The sequence below is a fragment of the Muntiacus reevesi genome, chromosome 5 (assembly GCF_963930625.1).
Source record: "Muntiacus reevesi chromosome 5, mMunRee1.1, whole genome shotgun sequence".
Classification (NCBI taxonomy): domain Eukaryota; kingdom Metazoa; phylum Chordata; class Mammalia; order Artiodactyla; family Cervidae; genus Muntiacus; species Muntiacus reevesi.
The window spans coordinates 96656478-96679897 of record NC_089253.1 but is presented as its reverse complement, the minus strand read 5'-3'; the positions used below and the strand labels follow the sequence as shown (position 1 = coordinate 96679897).

The following is a 23420-nucleotide window of genomic DNA, read 5'->3' as shown; positions in this document are numbered from 1 at the left end:
CCCCAAGCCACCTTGACGGGTATGTGACAGTGACTTTATGGGAATCAGAAAGGCTGCCTGCTGGGCCACCTGCCCTCAGCCAGCACACATGCCCAGGATGTGCAGTGTCCCCAGGCTCTGGGGGCGTTACTGGGGACCCTCACCACGGGCAGGCTCAGCTGGCTGAGTGACCCCTGAGGCCAGCTGAGCCCACAGTGGGCTCCCACAGAAGCAGCCGTTGTCTGAGGCCTGTACCTTCCCAGGGCCCACACCTCCAGCTTGAAGACCTTACCTCCTGAAGACGCCTTCCTGAAGGGCTGCCCTCTGGGCCTCTGCTCTAAAGGACTGGCCTGCAGGGCTGGGCAGGGTCATCCCAGGGGCGGGATCGGCCAGGGATTGGTACCCCCCAGGCCCCAGCATGACCCATGTGGGAGCAGGAGAAAGCAGGAGGCAAAGCCTGGACACACAGGCCCCAGGCCAACTCCGGACAGCGGGGGTGGCAGGCCATACCCGGCCAGCTCTGAGAATGAGGACAGCGAGACCTTTTTCTCCACCTCCCAGATGGGTACCTTCTGGCCTGCATGCCCAGCAGGGTCACTGCTCCCTCCTCCTGGAAGGTGGAGCATGGCCTGGGGGTGAGACATCAAGGCCCACCTGGCACCCCGAAGCTACTGAGCTGGATCACAGCACCCCCACCCCTGGCACCCAGGGTTCTGCCCCAAGGCCTGCCTTCCCCAGGACCTCTGATGGCCACACAGGTGGGTCCAAGATTTCTGGAACTGCTGTCCTTACCTGGTTCCAGAAGCCGGCGAGACCACCCCCCTCTGCTGCCTGGACCCTGCCCACTCGGCGCCACCTCTCTGCACTGTCCCCACCACTCCCAGGCTGCCCTCTTTCTGCTGCGCGTACCCACAGGAGCTATTTAAAGCCAGCTTTGTGACTGCCTCGGGCACCCACGCAGTGAGGCCCGCCCGGGCAGGAGCCTTCTGATTCCACAGCCAGCAATCACTCCCTCTAGCCTGCAGGCTGCTATTTCTGCCCACGTGTTTACAGGGCTGGAAAGAGGGATGGGAAGGGCTGATGCTCTTTAAACGCAGTTCTGTGCTGGTGCTGTTGACTCGAGCAGACTGAAGGCCAGGGGTAGATGGAGGTTTGCAGTTGAGAGGAGCCGAATCGGGCAGGGGGGCAGTATTTCCTGCAGGGGCACCCGGGCTGGGAGTGGGGTGGGGTGCTGGGAGGGGGCCTGGACTCTGTCTATGGGGACTGGTGACTTTCTTTGCGACCCCAAGGGCTGTAGCCCATCAGGCTCTTCTGTCCATGGAATTTTCCAGGCAAGAATACTGGAGCAGGTTGTAATTTCCTACTCCAGGGATCTTCCCCATCCAGGGATTGAATCCACATCTCCTGTGTCTCCTGCATTGGCCGGCAGGTTCTTTAACCACTAGCGCCACCTGGGCTTCCTTGTCTGTGGTCTCCTGCAGAGGCTGGGACACCTGTGTTGTCTGGGTAGATGCCCAAATGCTTCCCTGAGAGCTAGACCAGCTCTTCCCCAAGGTTAGAGGGGCCACAGTGTCGGGGGATAGGGCCTCAGCTTCCCTCCGCCCCCACTCACCCTTCCCTCTCCCTCCCTGTGAGGCTGACAGCCTGCCCACTGGGCGGAGCCCACAACTGGGTGGGGGGTGGCGCGCATCGCTTGAGACAAGGACCTGGTGCAGGGTGTTTATTTGGCGGAAGATGTTTCCTTGGGTGGCTGTTACAGAGTACCACAGACTGGCGGGCTTAAAATTCAGAAATTCAGGGACTTCCCTGGTGGCCCAGCAATCAGCACTCTAAACTGGCGGTACCTTAGCCTGGGTTTGACCCCTGCTTGATGAGGAAGTAAGAGGCCACGAGCCACGAGGCACAGCCAAAAAATAGAAAAAGAAAAAAAATGAAGACTTGGTGCTGTCAGAGTTCTGGGGGCCAGGTGTCCAGGACCCAGATGTGGGCAGGCGGGGTTTGCGAAGGCTGATGGCAAGCCTGCCCCAGGCCTCTCCCCAGCTCCCCGTGCTGCTGACCATTGCTGGTGCCCCCGGACTGTGGATGCATCACCCCGTCTCCGCCTCCGTCATCATGTGAGCTCTCTGTGTGCCCCTCCTCTCCTTGTAAAGGCAGCTCTCATCCGATCTGGGGCCTCGTAATCCAGTGTGCTTCATCTTAAGTCATCACAGCCATGAAGACCCTATTTCCAAATACGGTCACATTCTGAGGTTCTGGGTGGAAGTGAATTGGGGGGTCACTGTTTAACCCAGTACAGAGGATGACACCCCAGACACAGGAGCAGGTGTGGGGGGCGCAGAGGTAGAAGGGAAGTGCACAGGTGCTGGACTAGCCTGCGGACCCCTACAAAGCCCTGGGTGTGGGCCCCAAATTGTCCTTTTGAAGAAGGAGGAGCTGGGGCTTCACCACCGACTCCCACCGCCAGGCTGCCTGCCTGCCAGCTGAGTGGCACTCTGGACACTCTGGAGGGCACTCGGGGGGGCTGCTGCTTACTGCAGCAGGGGCAGCGACAGGCAGTTACCCCCATGGTGCTCACGTCTACCAGGACGGCACTGGTCCATTAAGGTGGTGTCTGTCACAGCAGCAGCAGCAAAAAAAAAAAAAAAAAATAGAGATTTAGCGAACAAGCCACAGTTGGTGCCGCGGTGCCACCAGCTGGGGCTGTAATCAGCCATCCTCCCTTCTTCCCCTACTGTCCCCAGCCAGCACTTCTGCTTGCTTAGGTCACCTCCTGCAGCAGCGGCCAGACCCTGGTCCCCAGGGGAAAGCCTCGGTCCTTTTGCCCTCGCCAGGTGTCTGTCTCCGTGGCCCACCCTGTGCCCACAGGCCGTGGGAGTCCAAGAGGTGAATCCTATAAAATTGAAAGAGTGCCACTCAGATTTCTGCCTGGGACAGGGGAGAGGGACTCTCCACCTGCCGCTGTCACCACTGTTCTTTGACTGAATCCTTGGGCAGGGCTAGCGGCCACCACAGTCCACTGGCGCCTTTGATGGATGTGGAGCTGGTACCTCTGTGAACCAGGTTGCCTTCTCTGTCACTTGGTTTAGGGACTCAGCCCCCCATGAGGCCACCAATTCGAGCTGAGCCAACCTGTCTGTGCCACAGTGTCCAGGTACCTCTTAACGTTAACTTCTTCACCCTCGAGACTCACTTGGTGCTAAGCTGCAGTGACCGTCCCCACTGTTGCTGAACAGGGCTGTGTTCACTTGGCAACCTCAGCTGGCAGTGGGCAGCTCCTGGTGTGTCAGCACCCGCGTTCTGAGGTCAGGCACCCAGCCTCCCACCATGAGGGCCTGGTCACACTCTGGGAGCCGCTTTCATATGTGAACCAGTCTTCATGCCAGAGGTTCTGCTTACCCCAGAGCCCTAGGGGACCCCAGACACTCCCCAGCTGGGCTTTAGCACCAGGTCAGAGGGTCCAGAGGGCAGGATGCCCTCACCCCAGCCCAGACCACAAGGTCTATGAGCCAGGGCTGCGGTTTCCTTGAGGCCCCTCCTCCCATTGCCATAACTGCACTCTCGTTGCCTGGATGGCTACAGGCTGCAGGGCTCTGCTCTCTCGGGACCCCGGGGTGTTTTCCCATCCACATGGCCACTCAGGCCAGTGCACCTTGCACTCCTTGGCAGCCCTGCACCCTCTTGATCACACTTTCTTGTTGTTTCAGTGAAAGGCCTGTCTCCTAGACCCTCCTGGGGGCCCAGCAGGTGGTGGTTCCAGTGGATTCATCCTCACAGTGCCTCCTGCTCCCCACCCCCGAGTCTTCAAGCTCCTCACACACAGCCCAGGGTCTCCACCATCATATCCCAGCTTCAGGGAGCTGTCCCAACTGTACAAGGTGCCACCTCCCTTGGATGGTCCATCCCAGTCATAGGTGAGCACTCACATCAATAAACTGTCCCCTTTCCAGCCTTACATACACTCCATCCCCATTCCAACATCCTGGAGACAGAAGGCGGGGGGAGGGGGGCAGATTCTGAAGAGCATGAGATAGTGGGGTGAATCGTGTCCCCAGAATATGCCTTAAGGCCTCTTTGTGGCACCTGTGAGAGTGACATTGGGAAAAGGGTCTCAGAAGATGCAGTTAAGATGCAGGTTTAGAGGAAGTCCTGCTGGATTAGGGTGGGCCCAAGACCCACCCCCGACAACCTCAGTGAAGGAGAGGACACAGTGAGATGGGATAGAGGCAGGGAGGCATCCACAGGCCAAGAGGCCTGAGGGAGGGGCTGGCAGGGGTTCTCCCTGGAGAAGCTTCCAGCCTGCCCCACTCTCACCGCGGACTTCTGCCCTTGACCATGGGAACAGAGTTCTGCTGTTTTCAAGACTCCCTAGTCCATGGTCCTTTGTTACAGCAGCAGTTTCCAACCTTTCTGGCACCAGGGACTGGTTTTGTGGAAGACGATTTCTTCCACAGAGAAGGAGTTGGTTTCAGGATGATTCTCACAAGGAGCAGGCAAATTAGATCCCTCATGTGAGCAAGTCACGGTTCACAGTAGTGTTTCCGCTCTTTGAGGGTCTGATGCTGCCACGGATCTGACAGGAGGCAGAGCTCCCCATATGAGCGATGGGGAGTGGCTGCGAACACAGACAAAGCTTCACTCCCTCCCCTGCCTGCCACTCACCTCCCGCTGTGCAACCCGGCTCCTAACAGAACCAGTACTGGTCTAGGGGTCTAGGGATTGGGAACCCTGGATTACAGCATCCATAGGAATCTCATACGGCAAGCACCCTTTGACAAAGATATTGTTGCTGAGTCACTCAGTTGTGTCTGACTCTTTGGGACCCCATGAACTGTAGCCCCCCAGGCTCCTCTCTCCGTGGGATTTCCCAGGCAAGAATATTGGAGTGGGTTTTCATTCCCTTCTCCAGGGAATCTTCCTGACCCAGGGATAAAACCCGCATCTCCTGCATTGGAAGGTGGGTTCTTTACTGCTGAGCCACCTGGGAACCCTGCATGTATTTTTAGGGACTCCCAAACAAGGGCGATACTAGGGGTATAAGACTCTCAGGTGGACTCACTTATATGGACCGTGAACCTCAGGCCTATGCCTCCCAGTCCAGGTCTGAATCTTAGTACAAGGCCTGGCAAGGGCTCAGGTCAGCCCTCTCGAGGGTCAAGGACTGGACCCGGGGCCTGATGTGACATCAGTACCGCCTGCCCTCCAACTGCAGGAGATGGGGTGACCTGGAGAACTTGCTGGCTCTCCCTGCCCCCAAGGCTGCAGCTGGCTCTGGACACAGCAGCGGGAGGTGTGCAAGCCTCTTCTCACCTCCCACATCCAACAGCAGAGCTGGACCCTTGGTGTCACCCTCGAGCAGCAACCCCAGGTCTCTTCCAGGACCCAGCAGTGCATCAGCCTTAAGGACCTCAGTGTGTGCAGTGACCTTGGGAAGTGACCCCAGGAGGCAGGAGCAAGCTGGGGCTGGGGGGAGATGGAGGGAAAGCTGGGAGAGTGTGGCCTCCATCCCCGGAGCCCCTGAAGGGCCCCTCGCCACTGCCCTCTGAGGGTGATCAGCTGGGTCTCTTACCCCTGGCCAAGGGCTGCCCCTAGGGATGTTAACCCCCACCCTTTCAGGCTGCCCCATCCCGGGCCGAGCAGGTCAGAGCAAGTGCCGGGTGGGACAGTTGTGGAGACAGGGCACTGACTGTGTGCCCAGGGACTGTCCACCTGCTGCTGAGGATGGAGGCGAGCTGAGGGGACCTGGCTGAGAGCCAAGAGCCCCCACAACTAGGAGGTTCTGGATTTCTTGTGTCACAGGTAACGTTTGCAGGGAAAATGAACGCGGTTTCTCCTGTGCCCACCCTCTGCTCCCCGCCCAGTGTGGCTCCTTGGTTGAGAAGTCCTAGAATATGGAGGCTGCAGTGTGGGGTCCTGACCCAGTGCCTCTCACGTAAACTTGGGAGGTGACTCACCCACCAGGCGGACCCTCAGCTGTTAAGTAGGAGATGACGGTGTGTGGTCATTGTGAACGTGAACTGCTGTAAATAATAAAGAACCTGCAACAGTGCTTGCAGCCTGCTTCATTCAGTTGCTGTTGAGTTGCTGAGTCGTGCCTGACTCTTTTGCAACCCTGTGGACGGCAGCCCACCAGGCTCTACTCGGTAGGTGCTACTTAACAGTTGTTGCCCAAGGGCATCCATCTGCCCGACTGGGAGGCGATTAGTCAGGTGGAGGAGACCTGCAGGAGAGCTTGGCTGGTGCTTGGGTTTGTTGTTGTTGTTGAGTCATGTCCAACTCTTTGCGACCCCATAGACTGCAGCATGCCAGGTTCCCCTGTCCTTCACTATCTCCTGGAGTTTGCTCAAACTCATGTCCATTCAGTCGGTGATGCCATCCAACCATCTCATCCTCTGTCTCCCCCTTCTCCTCCTGCCTTCAATCTCTCCCAGCATCAGTGTCTTTTCTGAGTCGGCTCTTTGCATCAGGTGGTCAAAGAGCTTGGAGCTGCAGCTACATCCTGTCTTTCCAATGAATATTCAGGGTAGATTTCCTTTAGGACTGACTGGTTTGATCTCTTTGCAGTCCAAGGGACTCTCAAGAGTCTTCTCCAACATTGCAGTTCAAAAGTATAAATTCTTGGATGTTCAGCCTTCTTTATGGTCCAACTCTTACATCTGTACATGGCTACTGGAAAAACTATAGCCTTGACTGTTCTTCACTTTGTGACTAGTCACTTTGTATCTACTACTTCACTTCACAAAGTGACTATTCATCACTTTGTCAGCAAAGGGATGTTTCTGCTTTTAAACACTAAGTTTGTCATAGCTTTTCTTCCAAGAAGCAAGTGTCTTTTAATTTCATGGTTGCAGTCACAATCCACAGTGATTTGGGTTTAGACACTCGAAATAGGGTTTGTAGCAAAGACAGTGGGCTTGCAATCTGGGCTGTCTTGAAAATTCCCTGAAGACTTTTAGCTCCTGTCTAGCAGAGCAAGGGCACCTCCAGGAGACGTTGGCCTCTTCCTCAGAGGGGGCTGCACTGTCCTCTGAAGAAGGATTGGTCCTGAGAAATGGGGGAGCCCCCTCTCCCAGCCTGGGAAGCTCTACTCCCATATCCTGCTGGGAGGCCACTCCCCTTGGGGCTCAGGTCTCTGCACCTCTTAGGAGCAAGGTGCCACCTGCCTGTCGCCCTGCAGGGTCTCTTCAAGGAGGCCTATGCCCACTTAGCGTGCACCACCCCCTTGGGAGAAGCAGCAGGTTGTCTGCCTAGTATAAACACCTGGGTTCCTGGAGCTCAGGTTCATCTCCTGTAAGGGACCCACTGTGCATGCAGCATTCACCAGGGCTGCCTCCCTCAGGTGCCCACCGGGGGCCCAGGTGCCCGAGTTCCTGGATGGGGTGGCCGTGGGTGTCAGGTCCTCAGCCTGGGGAGCCTGCAGCCCCACTTTGCTGGGTATAAGGGGCCCAGGCCTGGCCTTCATGGGTCCTGGGAACTCTCTGGCCAGGCTTCCTCTCAGAGTTACCCTGAGGCACCATGCTGGGGGGTCCGCGGGGGCATGGAGGGGCCTGCCTTCAACTGTGCTAGACTCTCTCAGGGCCTCAAAGCCCCACTCACCCACCTGGCAGGAGTTGCGGAGATGAAGTGCTGTGCATCCTGAGGGCATCTGTCAACTCCAGCTGCTCTGCCCGGTGAGCACCCTCAGGGGTCCGCGAGGGCTGAGGGTGCAGCTGGCGGCCCCAAGGGGACAGTAGTGAGAGAATCAATTCCTAAGTAGGTTGATAAGAAGTCCAGGGTTCCCGAGGAGGAGTGAGGGGTCTGGAGTTCTTGAGGAAGAGATAGGGGTCTGGAGTTCTCAAGGAAGAGGAAAGAACATTTTTTTCTGCAATGCTTTGTCTTAGTCAATATAACAGTGTATTTCTCCTTAACAAGAATCTTCTGACTAATGCTGTTGTCTTAAAATGTATGTTGTGGGAGTGGGTCTGGTAAGACCTGTCTATTGTTAGTTCTAATCTTGTTAATTTAAGATGTATGTTGTGAGAGTGGGTCTGGTAAAAGTATATAAGGCCTTAATAAGGCTAGTAAGCGGGGACACTCTCTCTCCCCCTTTCTGATGTCTTGTCGGAAGCTTTCTCTGTCCCTTTTTCACTTTAATAAAACTCTGCTACACAAAAGCTCTTGAGTGATCAAGCCTGGTCCCTGGTCCTGAAGCTAAATCTTTGGAGGTCACAAATCCAACATCGTTCACCGTAAGCTATCAGTAGCCGAGGCCGTGCCCGGAGGCTGCTGACCCTGGGTGACGATGAGACCCCAGAGAGTCTTCTTCCTGTGTAGGAAAACACCTTCCTCAGACTGATGCCTGCACACAGCCGGGTTGGAGCTTCCTGCTGGACAGGGACCTGCTTGTCCATCTGCTGGCCTGCCTGGGCTACTCGGCAGGGGTGCTGGCGGTGCTGCTCCTGCCTGGCCACGTGTGCTGCATTGCATGTGTGTGTGCATGCCTGAGTGTGCACCTATCAAAGGGTCATGCAGAGCCTGCGGCCAGGCGGGTCACCTCCCACCTTGGACCCTACAGCTGACAGGTTCGGAACTGTTGGCACTTCCAGTTCTTTCCTTAAAGCAGATCCCCAGGAGCAGAATGACGGGACCTGACGATGCAGGCGTGCTCTGTGCACTTGTCTCCGGAAGGTGGGCCCTGCTGCGCCTTCCCTGCTGGACGGGGGCCTTCTGCCTGTCCCCAACCCCCACCCCAGGGTTAAGGACAGCAATTCAGAAGCAATGATGGGCTTCCAGCCTCGCCCGCCCGCCTCGGGCTCCCATGGGCCGGGCTCAGTGATGTGGGGGCAGCACAGCCAGGTGGGTCCTGACGCAGGTGACCCACTGGGCAAGGGGCTTGGGCAGAGAGCTGGGGACCTGTCCCAGCTCTGCACCACGTCTCCCTGTGACGCCTCGTGGCTAAAATAGCCCTGGCTCAGTATTGCCATGGCGACCGTGCTGGGTGCTGCCTCCCCAGCTCGCTTTGGGTTTTAAATATAATCCCAGGCAGCTGAGGGGATGGGGGAGCGGCTGTTTCCCACAGGAGGGGAAGCACCCCTCCCCCACAGTGCTCTGACGGCTCATCTTAGGTCCCGTCCAGTGGGCACATCCAGCCTGAAGGGAGAGATGTGTGTGTGTGTCCCCACTGGCCTGGGTAGGGCTGGTCTCAGCCCTGAGAACCTGGACAAAGCACTGGCCAACCTGACCTCAGTGTCCCCCTCCGGAGAGAGGCCATGTCCTAGGTAGGTGCCCGGGCCTGAGGCTGGCACAGGGCCTGCCCTGGGGTGCCTTGCCCGGTGATCCTCAGCTGGGTAATGGACAGCGTGAGGTCAGCCATGAGCATCTGGGACGTGTCTGCTCTGCAGAGACCAGCCCTTGCCAGCAAAGCAGTCGGTGTCCTGCCGGTCCCCCTCCAACCTGGACACAGCCTGGACACTCATCCCCCCACCCCCTCCTCCCACTCCGCTGTCCTGCATCTGCGGACACAGCACCTCCAGCAGCACATGCATGTGGAAACACACGCAGGCCCACAATCACACACCACAGCACACACACACACAAACTGTCTGGGTCCACAGACAAGCCTCGTGGTGCCTTCAGACAGGGACCATGAGTGTAACTGGCGGCTGAGCTGAGAACGCATCGCTGTGGGGGGAAGACAGGGCTGATGCCCTCGGAGAGATAAACCTGCAGGGGCCCCTCCCAGATGGACTCGTAGTCTGAGCATATGGTGGAGAACATCCTTAGCCCTGCGCCCAGGACTCCCGCCGTGTCCAGCTGCGCCCTCTGCTGGGAACTCACAGCACTGCGCCTGCGGGAAGGCACTCGGGGTGAGGGAGGCCCAGATGCTCCTCCACAACGGCAAGGCACTGGGTCACCATGGAGACCCACCTGATCCAAGTGCCGGCGGTCCTGGGGGAGAGACCCTCAGCATCACCTGGAAGGAACCCCATCTAGGGTCACAGGTAGGAAACGGTGCCTCTGAGTCTGAGAGACACACGGCTGCCCAGACATACACAGACATGTCTGCATGGACACAGGCATCCTCCCAACCTCCCTGCTCCCCAGGACCCAGGGCCACAGGCTCCTCCACCCCCTACTCCTCACATCCTCAGGTCCCCTGAGCAGGGTCCCTTCCAAGGCTGTGGGCAGACCCTACTGTCTCCTGTCTCTGCCAGGTCTGACCTGCCCTGTGCCACCTGGGTGCAGGCTCTTATCTGCACGATCAACAGAATGAAGGAGCAGGTGAAACGAATGTTGTCACTGAGCCAGTCTCTCCAGACCGTGAGGTCCTAGACAAGGAAAGGAAGCACCTTCAGTCGTCCCCTTGACAGCTGTGTGCCCAATGCCTGTCAGCGGGTGCCTGGGCTTTCCAGTGACCTGTGTGGTCCTCACCTGGCCCTGCTCGGGTCAGTGTCACACCTGAAAGGATGACCAGACCCAATCCCCTACCTTCCAGGCTCAGGGAGATGCCAGCTCTGCCAGTCACCTCTTCCTGGGCTGCCCCAGGGCTGACCTGGCACAAATATATCCTGTGAACTTTGCTGAGAAAAGGGTCCCCAGGGGTGGGTGCTGAGACCAGCCCCTCGGATGGGACCACCGACCCCCCAGTGGAGGCCTTTGCTTCTGTCTAATGGGGCTCACTGAGCATAAACTCCACCTGACTTTTACCTTTCACCTAAAAGGTCTCAGTTGTTGATATTATTTTATAAAGAACATTTATCAAAGAAAATAAGAAGGCCAGCCATGCACCAGGGGCAGGGGGCACTCTGTCTTGCTCACCTCCTCCCAAAGGGCCCACAGTGGGTGGGGCGCACATGTAGCAGCCCTGCCCTGGGTCCCAGGTGACAGGAAGGGGCAGAAGGCCCAGTTGGGTTTGGGAGGGGGGTCAGAGCAGGGAGGAGGTCTTCTCTGCCTGCACCTACTGCTGTCAGAGCTCCACAGTGAGCCTCTGTCACTTTTAAAACCAGCTAATAACAACACACCTTTGTACTTTCCACTTTGGAGATAATACGTGTTTGTGATCATGAAAGTTTATGTGATCTTTGTGGAAAATTGGGAAATAGAGAAACTGCCCAGAGGTGAAAAGGACTGGTGCTCAGCAGCCAGGCTGTTCTCAGGTCTGTCTCCGCTGTTCCACACCCAGGCGCCAGGCGAGTCCTCTCATGACGTCATCACACTGCAGCCTGCTGGTAGGTGATCCCCAGAACAGGCCCAGGGTCCAAGGGTACAACCAGCCTCAGAGTTTCCAAGGGATCTCCACCCACTCACTCATCATTCACTCCAGCTGTGCCAGACGCTGGACACAGCAGTGACTCAGGCTGATAGAGTCCCAGCCCGCCAACCACTGGAACACCCTGTGCCTGTGACTGGGATGCAGGGTGAACGGTGGACACCAGGCAGGCACACCTGCCTGTCACTCACTGGGGACCAGCCCTATGCCCTCGAGGCCCTGGGGGGTGGGAGACTCAGTGACCTCACCCTCTGGAGGCGGGTCCATTGGCCTGGGCTGCCTGGAGTTGTTTTGCAAAGCTTGTTGGGGGGTGCGGGAGGGGCTCAGGGAAGCGTTCTGGGCATTCTGGACAACCCATGTACCCTCACCAGGGCCTGGGGCTGGTTATGGTCAGAGATCCCCATCCCAGAATAGGCCTTTCCCCTCCCCCAACCCTCATGGAGAACAGAGGCCCCACCCTCCAAACCCACCTGACCCCGAGCAGACAGCGACAGCCCCCACTGGACTTCCTCACCAAGACTGGTGGCCCCAGCTTCCAGCTTCCTGGACGGAGGGTCCCACGTGGCACTCAGGTCTTCAGGCAGAGGCCAGTATCCATGGGGCCACTTGGATGCGGAGGCTCCCATCGTGGCCAGGGCTTCCCTCCTTAGAAAGGGCTCTTGTGTTTGGTGGAGCCTTGAATGGAGCAGGTCCAGGAGATGGTGCCCGGGAGATGGTCCAGGAGATGGTCCAGGGAAGGGCCCCGGCTGGCCAGTGCTGCCTTCAGTGGGCATCAAGGACGGGACCCACTGACCCCTCCTCCTCTATCTCCATCCCACTCTGGGGCAGGAACGTGGGGGGAGAGTGCAGTGGGGCATCTTGCCCAAGGCCGCATGCCAGGCTGGGCTGCCGATAGCCCAGGGGACACAGCCCCAGTGCTGGCCATGGGGCCAGGAGAGGGGGGCTGGGGGCTGCATCCCACACTCTCACCCCTGGGCTGCAGCTTCCTGCTCCCTCGGGTGATGGGCGTGGAGGGGTGCCCATGGGGTGGGGCTGGGAGCAGACTCACACGGGTGTCAGAAATGTTGAGTGGGTGCTGGAAGTGTGGGTCTGGGCAAAAGTGCCACCATATACACAAAGGCCTGGAGGCGGAGGCAGCTGGGGGCTGGTGGGAGACAAGGCAGGAAGGCCCAGAGTCCCTAAGGATGACGGGACCACTGCAACTCCTACGTCCAGAGAGATGGACACGGATGGACTTAGGTTTTAGGGAAACAGAAGGCTGATGCAAAAATCCCAGCTGGACCAGGTGGCAGCAGTGGATGTAATCACCAAATGGAGGTGACCACCCAGCACCAGGGAACTCTGAGCTGAGAATGGGAAAAGAAGGGGTGGGCACCCTGAGATGGAGAAGGGCCTATCTGAGGGAGGCCTGGTGGGATGAGAGATGGTGGGGGCAGGGCGGGTGTGGTCAGCCCAGTGGGGCCATCAAGGTTGGGAATGAATCTTGAGCCTTAAGTGGACAGGAGCAGCTCAAGGGCCTGAGAAGCACCGAAGGCGGAGGCGGAGGTGGTGGGGGTGCATTTCCAGGCTGCGGGAGGAAGCGGCAGAGGGTAGGGGCAGGAGAGGTGGGAGACAGCAGTGTTCAGGGGTGAGTATGCTGCCAGGGCTCAGTTCAGGAAAAAGCAGAGAATTGGCCAGTGTGTGTAAAACACAGGAGTTGACGGTGACAGTGGGGGACAAGGAGGGCTGAGAAAGTGGGGATGAGGCTGCAGACAGTTGTGGGGGCAGGCAGGCGGGGATTATGTTGTAAAGAAAAGCAGAGAAGTGGGCAGGTGGGTGGAGGGGTGTGGTATAGAGAAGGCTTTGTTTTTTTTAGGATGGGGAGTTCAAACCACCCTAACTAGGAGAGAGGTGGGCTGTCATTTGTGTGTCCATCTCTAGGGAGGACATAGGTTCTACGACCATAGGGACGTGGTTCTTCAGGGACACCCAGCACCGTGTGCTGGGAGGCGCCAGGAAATGTCTGCGGAATGAAAGAGTGAATGAGAAAGCCTCACACTATCCAGAGGAGTTGTGAAGGCTTAGCCAGGACTGGAGGCGAGAGTCAGAGGTGGCCAACGGGGTGGCAGTGGGGGAGGGGAAGGAGGCAGGCAACAGGGGGGTGGCCCAGCGGAGGACCGGACTTGGCCCGGGAGGCAGGAATGCCGGGTCTGCAGATCCCCGAGCCCGGGTGGGTACCTGGTACCCGGCTGAGGTCCCACAAATTGCAGATTTGGGTCCCTGTTGATGCAACCAGTTAAGGTCGTGCTCCTTAAGGAAAACCCCATCCCAAAGTTAAGGGGAATGGGCCCAGGATAGAGGCACCTGGCGGGTGGCGGCGTGGAGAGTGTTCCAAAGAGACAGTCCGGAACAAACGCCCGGTGTTAGTAAGACCCAGAGAGGATGTGGATTCAGAAGCGAAGGTCTCCGGCGGCCTGGACAAACGCAGCCCTTTTGTCCCGGACCGAGGAGTGAACTGGAGCAGAGGGAGCAAGCTGTAGCCAACCCTTCCGCACGGAGAGGATGGCCGCTGAGTCCGGACCTGCCGGCTGTGACCTTCGCCGGGCTCTAGGCTCTTTGCAGTCTGTCTCCCCGTCTCCAAGCTGGTCGAACGCGGGTCACTCATTCCGAGCGCCGTTCGGAATCCAGGGTCGAAGGGGCGACACGTTGCCGCCGTCCCCTAGCCCAGCAGCTCGCAGTCTCGCGCTCACCTGAATTACCCGGACTGTGAGCTCAGACTGCTGGAGTTTCAATTCAGCGAGTCTGGACTGGAACCTGTATTTCCAACAAGTTCTCGAGACGCTCAGCGCGGGAGCCCACCTGGGAACTGCGGCCCCGGGAGGCCATTACACCGGGGGCAGACTTGCCGGGCGGGCAGGGGGCGCGCGTGGCCGGGCGGAGCCGGGCCGCGCGCGCTCCCATTGGCCGCAGGTGGGGCCGCACCCCGCCCGACAGGTATTCCGCCCCGCGCCCGGCCATTGGGTCGCAGCTGCGGGGTCCCCCGGGGATTGGCCCAGGTGGCGGCCCCACCTCGCCCTCATTGGCCGCAGGTGCCACCGCCCCCGCCCCGGGACCGCCCGCCCCGCCGATTGGCCGCCGGCGGGGCATCGGGTCGGCCATGTTCGGACACCCCCCGCCCCCGCGAGGCCTGACGCTAGACTCCGTGCGCGCCCCCCAGCGCGCGCCCGCCGGCCGCGCCCCCGCCGCTCCCCGCCCCGCCAGCCGCCAAGTTTCTAGAGTTGGCTGGACCCGTGTCCCTCGGTTCGTGCGCCGCGCGCTCCCTTCCGCGTTCCGCCGTCGGCCCCACCTGCGGCCCGGCTCGGCCGCTGGGGCCCCACGCCATGGCCCGAGCGTCCGGGGCGCGGCGCTGACGGCGACCGGCGCAGCGCGCAATGCCCAGCAGGACGGGCCCCAAGATGGACGGGAGCGGCGGCCGTGTCCGCCTAAAGGCGCACTACAGCGGGTAAGCGCGAGCGCCCGACGGCGGGGCTCGACCGGGGCGGGGGGCGTGCGCGTCGAGGCGGCGCGGCCGAGTGCCGAGCCGGGCGCAGGAAGCTGCCCCCGACCGCACTGGCCGTCGGGGACCGTGCCGCCTCCGCTTCGGGAGGCCGAGGTTTCGGGGCAGCGGGCGGTGGCGCGGGAGGGCGGGGACAGCGAGGCCCCTCCGGGCCCAGGGGGTCCCAGGAGCTTTGGACGCGCCAGCGCTCAGAGACTGCCCTGGGCGATGCGGGCGCACCGGCCTCATTTGGACTTCACAGACGGGAAAGCTTGCGGGCAGGACTGGGTCAGTCTGCACCCGCCCTGCCGCCCCGACCCCGGCTCGGAGTCGCCGGCCCAGCTCCGACCGCCGCTGCCTCTCGGGTCAGCGGGTCTCTCCCCGCCCCGACGGGATTGTCCTGGGCTGGAACTTGCCCGGGGGGGCCCGTGGCGCGGAAGACGGGCACCTTGACTCTCCGCGTCACCGGGTCCCGTGTTGACATTCTCCCTGGGAAGTTGACCGGTATCGGTGCTCTGGATTTGACCTGCCTCCCTGTGAAATGGGGCGAACCGGCGTCCACAGGGGTCAGTGGCCAGAACCCTGGACCGGCCCCGGGAGCGCTCGCTGGATTCTTGGCGGCTGGACAGCCCTGGTGGGGATGGAGGAGGCTGCAACCGGCAGCGCTGTGCCGCGGTGTGCACGCAGAGGCTGGAGGAGAATGAGGCTATTTGGCTTTTGCAGCTTTCTGCTCCTGTTGGTCTCCAAGAGCCCCCAAATCCGGCGGCTGCCCCTAGGGTCACCTCTGCGGGGTTGGGGGGTGGGGAAGCTGAACGCCACCTGCAGTTATACTTGGTGGTTGGGTTGTAGGGCCTGGGGAACCCCAGCTCTTGACCTGGAGAGCACACTTTATTTGGGGTGTAGGTCAGGTTGTGCCTGCCCTCTCTGCTGTCCTCAGCCTGACCACCTTGGGAGCGTGGGGGTGGGGTGGGATGGGGTGGTGGGAGGGGAATTGGTGGCGGTACCCTAGAGAATAAGAATTTGTGTGGGGGGGATGACTGGCCATCCCACCTGAAGAGGTTGAGGGGTCGTATCTTCTGGTCTGCAGACTGAAGCTGGTGAGGTGTCAGCTGGGTCCCGGCCTCAGGCCTCGGCTTGTCCGAGAGGGAGGGGTGGCAGTCACACATCAGACAGTCCTCTTTCCTGTCCCTGTCCGGAACCGTGAGATTGAGCAACTAGTGAGTGACTGTGAAAATCAGAGCCGATCCTTAGCCAGAGGAAGTCCACACCCGGAGAGGCAGAGGGCAGGTGGGAACCAGACCCCCAGGGACCAGTTCCAGTCTGCGCCCGGGGAGGGGAGGGGAGGGGAGGTGGAGGTGGACTCCGCCGGTGTCCCGGCAGTGCTCTGGGAGTGCTGTTTAGAGCAGCTTGTTTAGCCACCCCTCCCCATTCGCCCCAAGCTTGGGCCCCTGGAGAGCGCTTTGGTTACCTTGGGAAATGTGACCTGTTGAGTCTGGTTTCCTGGAGATGAGGCCACACCCTACACTCTTCCCTCTTCTTCCCCTTCCAACCTGCGCCCCTTCCTCTCTCCTCCCCAATCCCCTCCTTTCCTCCCCTCCCCCTCTTCGTTCCTCTTCTTTCCACCCCACTGAGGCTCCCACCTGTTTATGCCTCCTCCCTCCTTCTGCGTCCACCTTTCTTGTTTCTGCCCCAGGCTGACTGTCCCATCCCTGTCTGAGCTCCTCTCTCTTCCCAGTGCTTTTCCTAAAGGCTGTACACTGTCACCTGGGGAGGGGCCTGGGTTGGGAAACTTAGTCCTCAGGGATGGTAGACCTGACGCAGGCTCCAGAAAATGTCCACCAGAATCCTCGCTCACTTATCCAAACCCCGAGATCCAAGTGAAATTTTGTCCCTGCCCTGTGGCCCGTGGAGGGAGGTTCTGTTTAAGCACCCAGGCCTGGAGTTGAGGGTCAGATACACTGGAGATGCTATTGTTAAAAATAGGGGTCTTTAGGGAACCCCCCCCCCAGAATGGCTTCTGCGATTGTCCTTTCCCATCCCCTGTCCTCCCCAGGCCCTCCGGAAGCTTGAGATCAGGGTCACCCCCTCGAGAGTGGGGCTTTCGAAGGGTGTGGTCACTGGAGTCTCAGGGTTGTCCTGTGTTTTGGGGGGTTTCTGGATGATGTGTGCTGAGTTTGGAGACCCTGCTCTGCCTGGTTTTCTGAGTTCACAGAAACGCCCTGGCTGGATCTTCTCTCCAGCTCAAGGCTGGTTTCCAGAACTCAAAGCCTGGGCTGCATGTGAGGCTTGGGTGGCCCCATGGGTACTGCCCCTGCCCAGGGCTCTGTTTGAGCTGTTTGCTCAGGAGGCTGCCTGATTCCGGTTTGGGGTGATGCTCGGGGTGGTGGTCAGAGATATGGTCAGGGAGTGGGGCGACCTTTCCCCGCTGTGCTCAGATTGTGCGGTGGAGGGAAGAGCTAAACTGCTGTCATTGGGTGATGAGCTCAGAGCCCAGGGGTCCGACCTGGTGTCGGTTGCCTCCTAACCTCTGGGGAGCCATTCTCCTGACCCCTAGGCCCTGAAGCACAGGGCAGGGGGACGAGCTGCCACCTGGGGGTGGAACTGTGGGGGAGGGTCATGGGGCAGGGACAGATCAGGCTATGGGGTGGCAAACTCAGTTCCAGAGCTCCCCGTGGCAGGGGGACTGATGGGTGTGCCAGGTGGCACAGGTACAAGGTCTGGGAGATGTGGTGGGCGTGGGAGGGCTTGGTCTCTGGGGCCCCCACTGATGAGCTGTGAGACCCGTCTATGCCTCAGTCTCCCCATTTGCCAAGATGCCACAGACTGTGGTGAGCTTGGGGCCCTGGGGTGGGCGCTGAGGGTCTGAGCAGATGGGGTGGGTTCCAACTGTGTCTCCCTATCCCCTCGGGAGTAGGCCATGGGCTGGACACGGGCTGCCATGGGCACCCAGCAGATGGATCTTAGATCTTGGTGGCCCTAGGTCTGTTACCTGGTGGACCGAGAGGCTCTGTCAATGCACGTTTGATGGAATTCAGAAGCCAGTGGTGTTAATGCTCAGTGGACCGTGTGTTTCTCTTGTTGGGGGTGTTTCAAAACTTTTTTCAGAGGCTCCCACCCTTGTGGTGTCAGATGTGGGTAAACTTCCCCCTAACTTCAGTGTATCTTGTGTGATTCCTGCCCAGAGTCTCAGCAGACATACGTTTACCCATGTCAGCACCAGCCTTGCTTTGGGTGGTAGGTGATGTGGGGACAGTGCATGGGGGGGTCTGAACATCCCTATCTACCAGTCCTAGGGAGTTGAGTGTTCCCTGGTGCTGACTTGCCTTACCTCTAAGGGCCATTCTCAAAGGCTGACCATGAATCCCTGGGTTGTCTTCAGCCATCCAGATTGTATCCCAAGGTGTGGATGAAAAGATAAAAGGCAGCGGCATTCTGGGACTTGGTTTTCCCAAAAAACTGGGTCTGGAATTATGTTGTGGCCCTACCAAAGGCAATTGTCGAATGGTCTCTCCAGGGTTTCAAGAGGCTGTGACACTGGGGTAATAAGTTATTCACCCTCCCCCTACCCCCCACCACTTCCCACTTCTCAAAGGTCCCACACCTTGGATACTGTGTGGCCCTGTTGGCACCATCGAGGTAGTGGGACGATGTAATGAGGCCTGTGGGCTTGAACTGAACCTTCTGTGTCCAGTTGCGCCCACCCCTCCTGGGTGACTGCCCCTTACCCTGTCCCTCTGCCCCTCAGAGGCATGTTCAGGTGCCGGGATGGGTGTTTCTGCAGGGCACTCATGGTGTAATTCACATGGCCTGTGGGCAGTGGTTCCAGGGTTGGGGGGGGGAGCTGTCATACCCTTGGGGACAACATAGCTTCCTGTATTTGATCAGCAACTTGGTTAGTTGATCATCAGTATTTCATGTGACTTAAACGTGCTCCCTGGTGAAACCTGTGTGTCCTCTCTGCCCAGGGACCTCCTCATCACCAGCTTGGACTCTGCCACCACCTTCGACGAGCTCTGCGCAGAGGTGCGGGAGATGTGCCGGCTGCACCCAGGCCACCCGCTCACCCTTAAGTGGGTGGACAGTGAAGGTGGGCCTGGGGGGTGTGGTGGTCGGGCAGTGTCCCTCTAAACCTGGGTGCGGCCCCTTCCCTGGAGAGGTGGACAGTCCTGGGATTATGCTGATTCAAATTAACTAGCTGCCTGTTTCCAGGGAAGAGGCTGTGGCAGGTCACGGAGCAACTAGGGGGTGGGGGTGAGGGTCCTTTGGGGGCGGCTGTCCTCCCACAAGGCCAGCTCTGGTGCTGGGCCCCAGGAAGAGGCTGCAGGAGTCCCCCCACCTTGTGTGGGTTCTGACCTTCCTGACCCCCTTCCTCATGTTCTGGGTTTTTCTGGTGGGTGATTTGCTAGCTGAGCTGTGCTTTCTCAGGGAAGTGGGGAGGGGAGAGTGGCCAGCGCCCTAGGGTCCACCTCTCTTTTCCTTTCCCTCCCTCCTTTCCTGTAGCCACACACACATCTGAGATGGTGGAGGGTTTGGAAGACAGTTCAGGAGAGCCTGCCCACCAGCTCTCAGCCTGGACATGGGAGTGGGGGAGGGTGGGGGCAGGCAGACCTCTGGCCATGCCCCTTCCCACTGAAGCCAGGCCACGTTGTCCTGGCTGTGGCTGTCCAAGCATCTGTGCTCCTGTCCAGCCTCAGTAGACAAAGAGTCCTTCCTTCCGGTCTAGGACTGGATAGGAGGGGTGCTCATTCTCTCCCAGGCCAGGAAACCTGCCCAGCTCAGCTCCCTATGTGGAGCTGTGGGTGACTTCATTGCCATTCTGGGTCTCGTTGGTTCTGACTTGGGCCTTTGGGTTGGGGGGTGGCTCACTCTGGGACCGGCCAACTCTGCCCTGGGCGGCTGGTCACCAGCAGCAACACTTTGCCCTTCCAAAGTTGGGTGCCCACCACCGTGAACCCCTTTGCTTTGGGCCTGCAGTGGCCTCAGCTGTGTCTCTTGTCCGCCTAGGTGACCCCTGCACTGTGTCCTCCCAGATGGAGCTGGAGGAGGCCTTCCGCCTGTCCTGTCAGCACAAGGATGAAGGGCTCACCCTTCACGGTCAGTGCCGGCCAGTGGGCGGTCTGGGGGTGGGGGTGGGCACTTGGGCACTTTGTCAGACCGGAAGCCACACAGATCACAGTTGAAGATCTTAGGATGCAGAGGATTTGAGAATGTGGAACAGGAAGCAATTTGGTTTTATTTTTTGCTCTTAGGTCTTATTATCCCAGATAAAAACTGCTCTTACCTGCCAGGAGTCAGTAAGGTGTCCTCTCACTGGACACGGAAGCCTGGGTTCTGGTGGTCGGCCCTCACTGCCCGTCCATGTGCAGGGTTTCCAAGGTTTTTCCTTGATAATCATCTGGCAAGAGCAGGCCATGGGGCTCCATGGGCAGTCAGACTCAGTGGAGGGCTCCTTGTGAGGCCACGGTGGTCACTGACCTTCACTCTCCCTCTGGCTCTCTCTGCATGCAGTTTTCCCGAGCATCCCCAAGGAGCCAGGCATGCCCTGTCCCGGTGAAGACAGTGAGTACCGTCCTCCTATGACGCATGTCCTGGTTGTGGGTTGATGTGTCTGTTACGCCAGGGAGGGGAGGATGGGAGCCCAGTGGCCTGGGGCTCAGTGCTCCTCGTGAAGTGTGTGAGGGCAGAGTGGGCAGCTGGTGTGGCCTCACGAGGGGTTCTCACTGGTGCCCCTGCCCTTGGCTGAGCGTGTTCAGGCACCACTGAGCGTGAGTGCCACCATTGGACAGGTTGTCGGCTTGGTCATCAGTGCCATGAGAAAACATCCAGAAACACCCTGACCTCCCCAGGCAGGCAGGACCCTGGCTGGGATGGCTGGATGCGGCTCCCATGTGTCTGTCCCCACTCATACTGGCCCCATTCTCCTTCGTGGAGGGTCTGTGGGTTGAAGGTGAGATCCCAGGGGCAGTGGGTTGGAGAAGAGCTTCTGACCACACCCCAGAGGCCCCTGACCCTGGGCAGTTTGGTCCACCTTGTCCTTCAGGGCAGTCTCTACTGACTGGAGCACAGAGAAGCTTACAGGACTGTGCTTGGCCCCTGGCATGGGGCTGAGAGCATGCCATGGTGCTGGGGGAGTCAGCTCAGCCCCTTTCCCGGCAGGGGTCCTGGGTGGGCTCTGGGTGCAGCAGTGCCGCAAGGGTGGGAGCAGATTCCAGCAGAGGCCGGGCTGAGTTTGTGTGCACCCAGAGATATTCAGTGGGCCCTTGTGTGTGTGAGTCCTGGATTTAGGGGAGAAATCAGGGCTAAAGAGAGGTTTGGGGGTCGTTGAGACCGAGGGTCGGAGTGGCCGGTGAACAGGGCTGGCCCAGGGTCCTACAAGGAGGACAGGGGACCCTGAAAGAGTACCAGCAAGGCTGGGAAACCAGCAAGGCTGGAAACCAGCAGGCTGGATTCTTGATTTGTGGAATCCTGGCAGGAGAGGAGCAGGCAGCCTGAAGAGGCCAGAGCAGCCCAGGGCTTGGCAGGAGGTGCTGCCCCAGTGGTGGTCGTGGGGGTGGATGTGAGAGGCAGTTTTGGGGGGCAATGTGAGGAGCCCCAGGTCCCAGCTGGTGTCAGACTATGGTAAATAAAGCTAGAGGCGGCAGGGGGAGGGGGCCTAGAGATTCTGAGGCCTGGGAGTCGCCCTGAGAAGTGGGGGTGGGGGGGCGGTAACCAGTTCTGCAGGTGAGACTTTCCAGCCAAAGTGGGAGGGGCCGATGGGAGGCACCTGTGCCATGTGCAGTTTTGCTGTGAATATACTTAACCTGCAAGGATGTGGTCAAAGCAGGACCTTGGGGGGTGGGGTGGGTGGCCAGAGAGGAGCCTGTTCGTGGGGGACTCAGAGAAGGGTGGGCTGCACGGGCGTTTCGGGGTCCTCATCCCCGTGTGGCTGCCCCTGCCTGGACTCCTGCCCGGGTGCCCATGTCTCCTGGAAGGGGCAGCATCACACTTGGGAGAGCTCACCTGTGTTTTCAGACACACGGAAAGGTAAAATGAGAGGGATGTTCCTGTTGGAGACGAGGTCCTTTCCACTGTACTCTGTGGGCGACTCTCAGCCACAGTGACAGGCTGGCTCACTGTCTGCCCAGAGCCGTCTCCAACAGCCAGAGCTGGCCTGGGACACCTCTGCGTCTCAGCATCCCCGAGGCAGGAGCCAGCCGTTGGCTTAGCTCAGGGCCCTGGCTGTGCTGCCTGAGGGCTCAAGTCTGCCCTTTCTGTCCCCACATTGGTGCCCTCCTGGCTTGATCCTCACTCATGTGGACGCTGCCCCATCTGGAGTCTCACATAGGGGATGGCAGTGGGAGCTGCACTCAAGCACCCCGGTGACCTGGGGTCACAGGGTCTCTGCTGGAGGTTGACATGGGATAGCGTGTGGTCAGGGCCGTGTCCCTGTGTGGGTATTCGGGGAATGTGGTGCCGTCTCTGCTCGCCAGCAGGTCCTTGAGATGCTCACCTGGGGCGGCTCCGAGGCTCCAGGCCCCTCGGTGTTGTTGGAACATTCCAGCAGTGCTGCGGGGGATGGGGGGGGGGGGTTGGGCAGAGAGGAAAGTGGACAGAGAGTGAGAATTGGCATCTCCTCCGCGTTCTGCTCATCCGGCTCCATTGTGATGCTGCCCTTGGGCAGTCAGGATGGCCCACCCTGGTCCCCTTGGGCAGTCAGGACGACTTCCACTGGTCCCATCATGGCCCAACTACGGGTGTGATTCTAGCACCTGCATCTGTGTTCACTGCCAAGGTCATGGCCAGTGAGAAGGGTCAGGCTGGTGGGATCAATGGCAGTCACGATCCAGATCAGGACCCCATGCGGAGGGCTGATGGTGTGACAAGCCGTGGCTGGAGGACTTGCTGCAGAGATGCAGCTGCGGGGGTGCCTGGGCACATTCGACCAGAAGGGCCACGTTGCACCTGCCAGGCCTGTGTTCCTGGCAGCAAAGCCCCTTCTGTGCACGTCCACAGCCTGAATTTAATCAGTTCTCTCGAGTTTTTAAAAAACTGTAAAGCACACCTAACATAAAACTTAACTATTTTAACCACTTTGAACAAATTCGGTGGCATTTAGTAAGTCCACCACCTCTGCCTGCTTCTGAAATGCGTTCGGGAAGAAAAACTTGAGGCCACGAGCAGTCACATCTTCTCTCTGCACCCCCTGATGGCCAGCAGACTGCGCCATCTCTACGGAGTCACCTGGTGTAGACATTGCGTGAAACGGAATGTACGATATGTGGTCTTTTGTGATGGCTTTTTTCACTGAGTGTGATATTTCTGAAGTTCATCCATGTTGTAACATGTATCAGAACTTCATTCCTTTTTTCTTCCAATTTTTATTACAATGATGAAGTACACGTAAAGTAAATTCACCATCTTAACTTTTTAAATATAGAGTTTGTTGATATTAATTAAATTCACATTGCTGTGCAACCATCCCCACTATCATCTCCAGAACTTCCTCATCTTCCCAAACCGAAGCTCTGTCCCTATGAAACACGCACTCCCCACCCCACTCCCAGCCCTTGGCCCCCACCCTCCCACTCTCTGTTTCTATGATTTTGACTCCAGGGACCTCCTAGAAGTGGGAACATACAGGATTTTTTTCTTTTGTGTCTGGCTTGTTTCATTCAGCATCATGTCCTCAGGGTTTATTTGTGC

The 23420-nt window shown here is 59.0% G+C and overlaps 1 protein-coding gene and 1 long non-coding RNA gene across 3 annotated transcripts in view; one reads left to right on the top strand and one right to left on the bottom strand.

Moving 5' to 3' along the window:
- Window positions 1–1696: 1696 nt before the first annotated feature.
- LOC136168453 (uncharacterized) lies at window positions 1697–14108 on the bottom strand. Of its 2 annotated transcripts, XR_010663316.1 has the most exons (4): window positions 11739–14108; window positions 7577–7773; window positions 2747–2869; window positions 1697–2590 (listed from the first exon to the last, which is right to left on the bottom strand). It is a non-coding gene; the product is annotated as an uncharacterized lncRNA (long non-coding RNA). The 2 variants fall into 2 exon arrangements; XR_010663315.1 differs by lacking the exon at window positions 11739–14108 and having other exon boundaries at window positions 7577–7787.
- A 323-nt stretch (window positions 14109–14431) lies between these two features.
- Window positions 14432–23420, top strand: part of PRKCZ (protein kinase C zeta) — a 100679-nt gene continuing 91690 nt past the window's right edge. Inside the window, exons 1-4 of the mRNA XM_065935920.1 lie at window positions 14432–14705; window positions 18704–18825; window positions 19743–19832; window positions 20247–20297. Of these exons, the coding sequence (XP_065791992.1) occupies window positions 14635–14705; window positions 18704–18825; window positions 19743–19832; window positions 20247–20297 (334 nt within the window). The 5' untranslated portion in view covers window positions 14432–14634. The remainder of the gene's footprint in view (window positions 14706–18703; window positions 18826–19742; window positions 19833–20246; window positions 20298–23420) is intronic.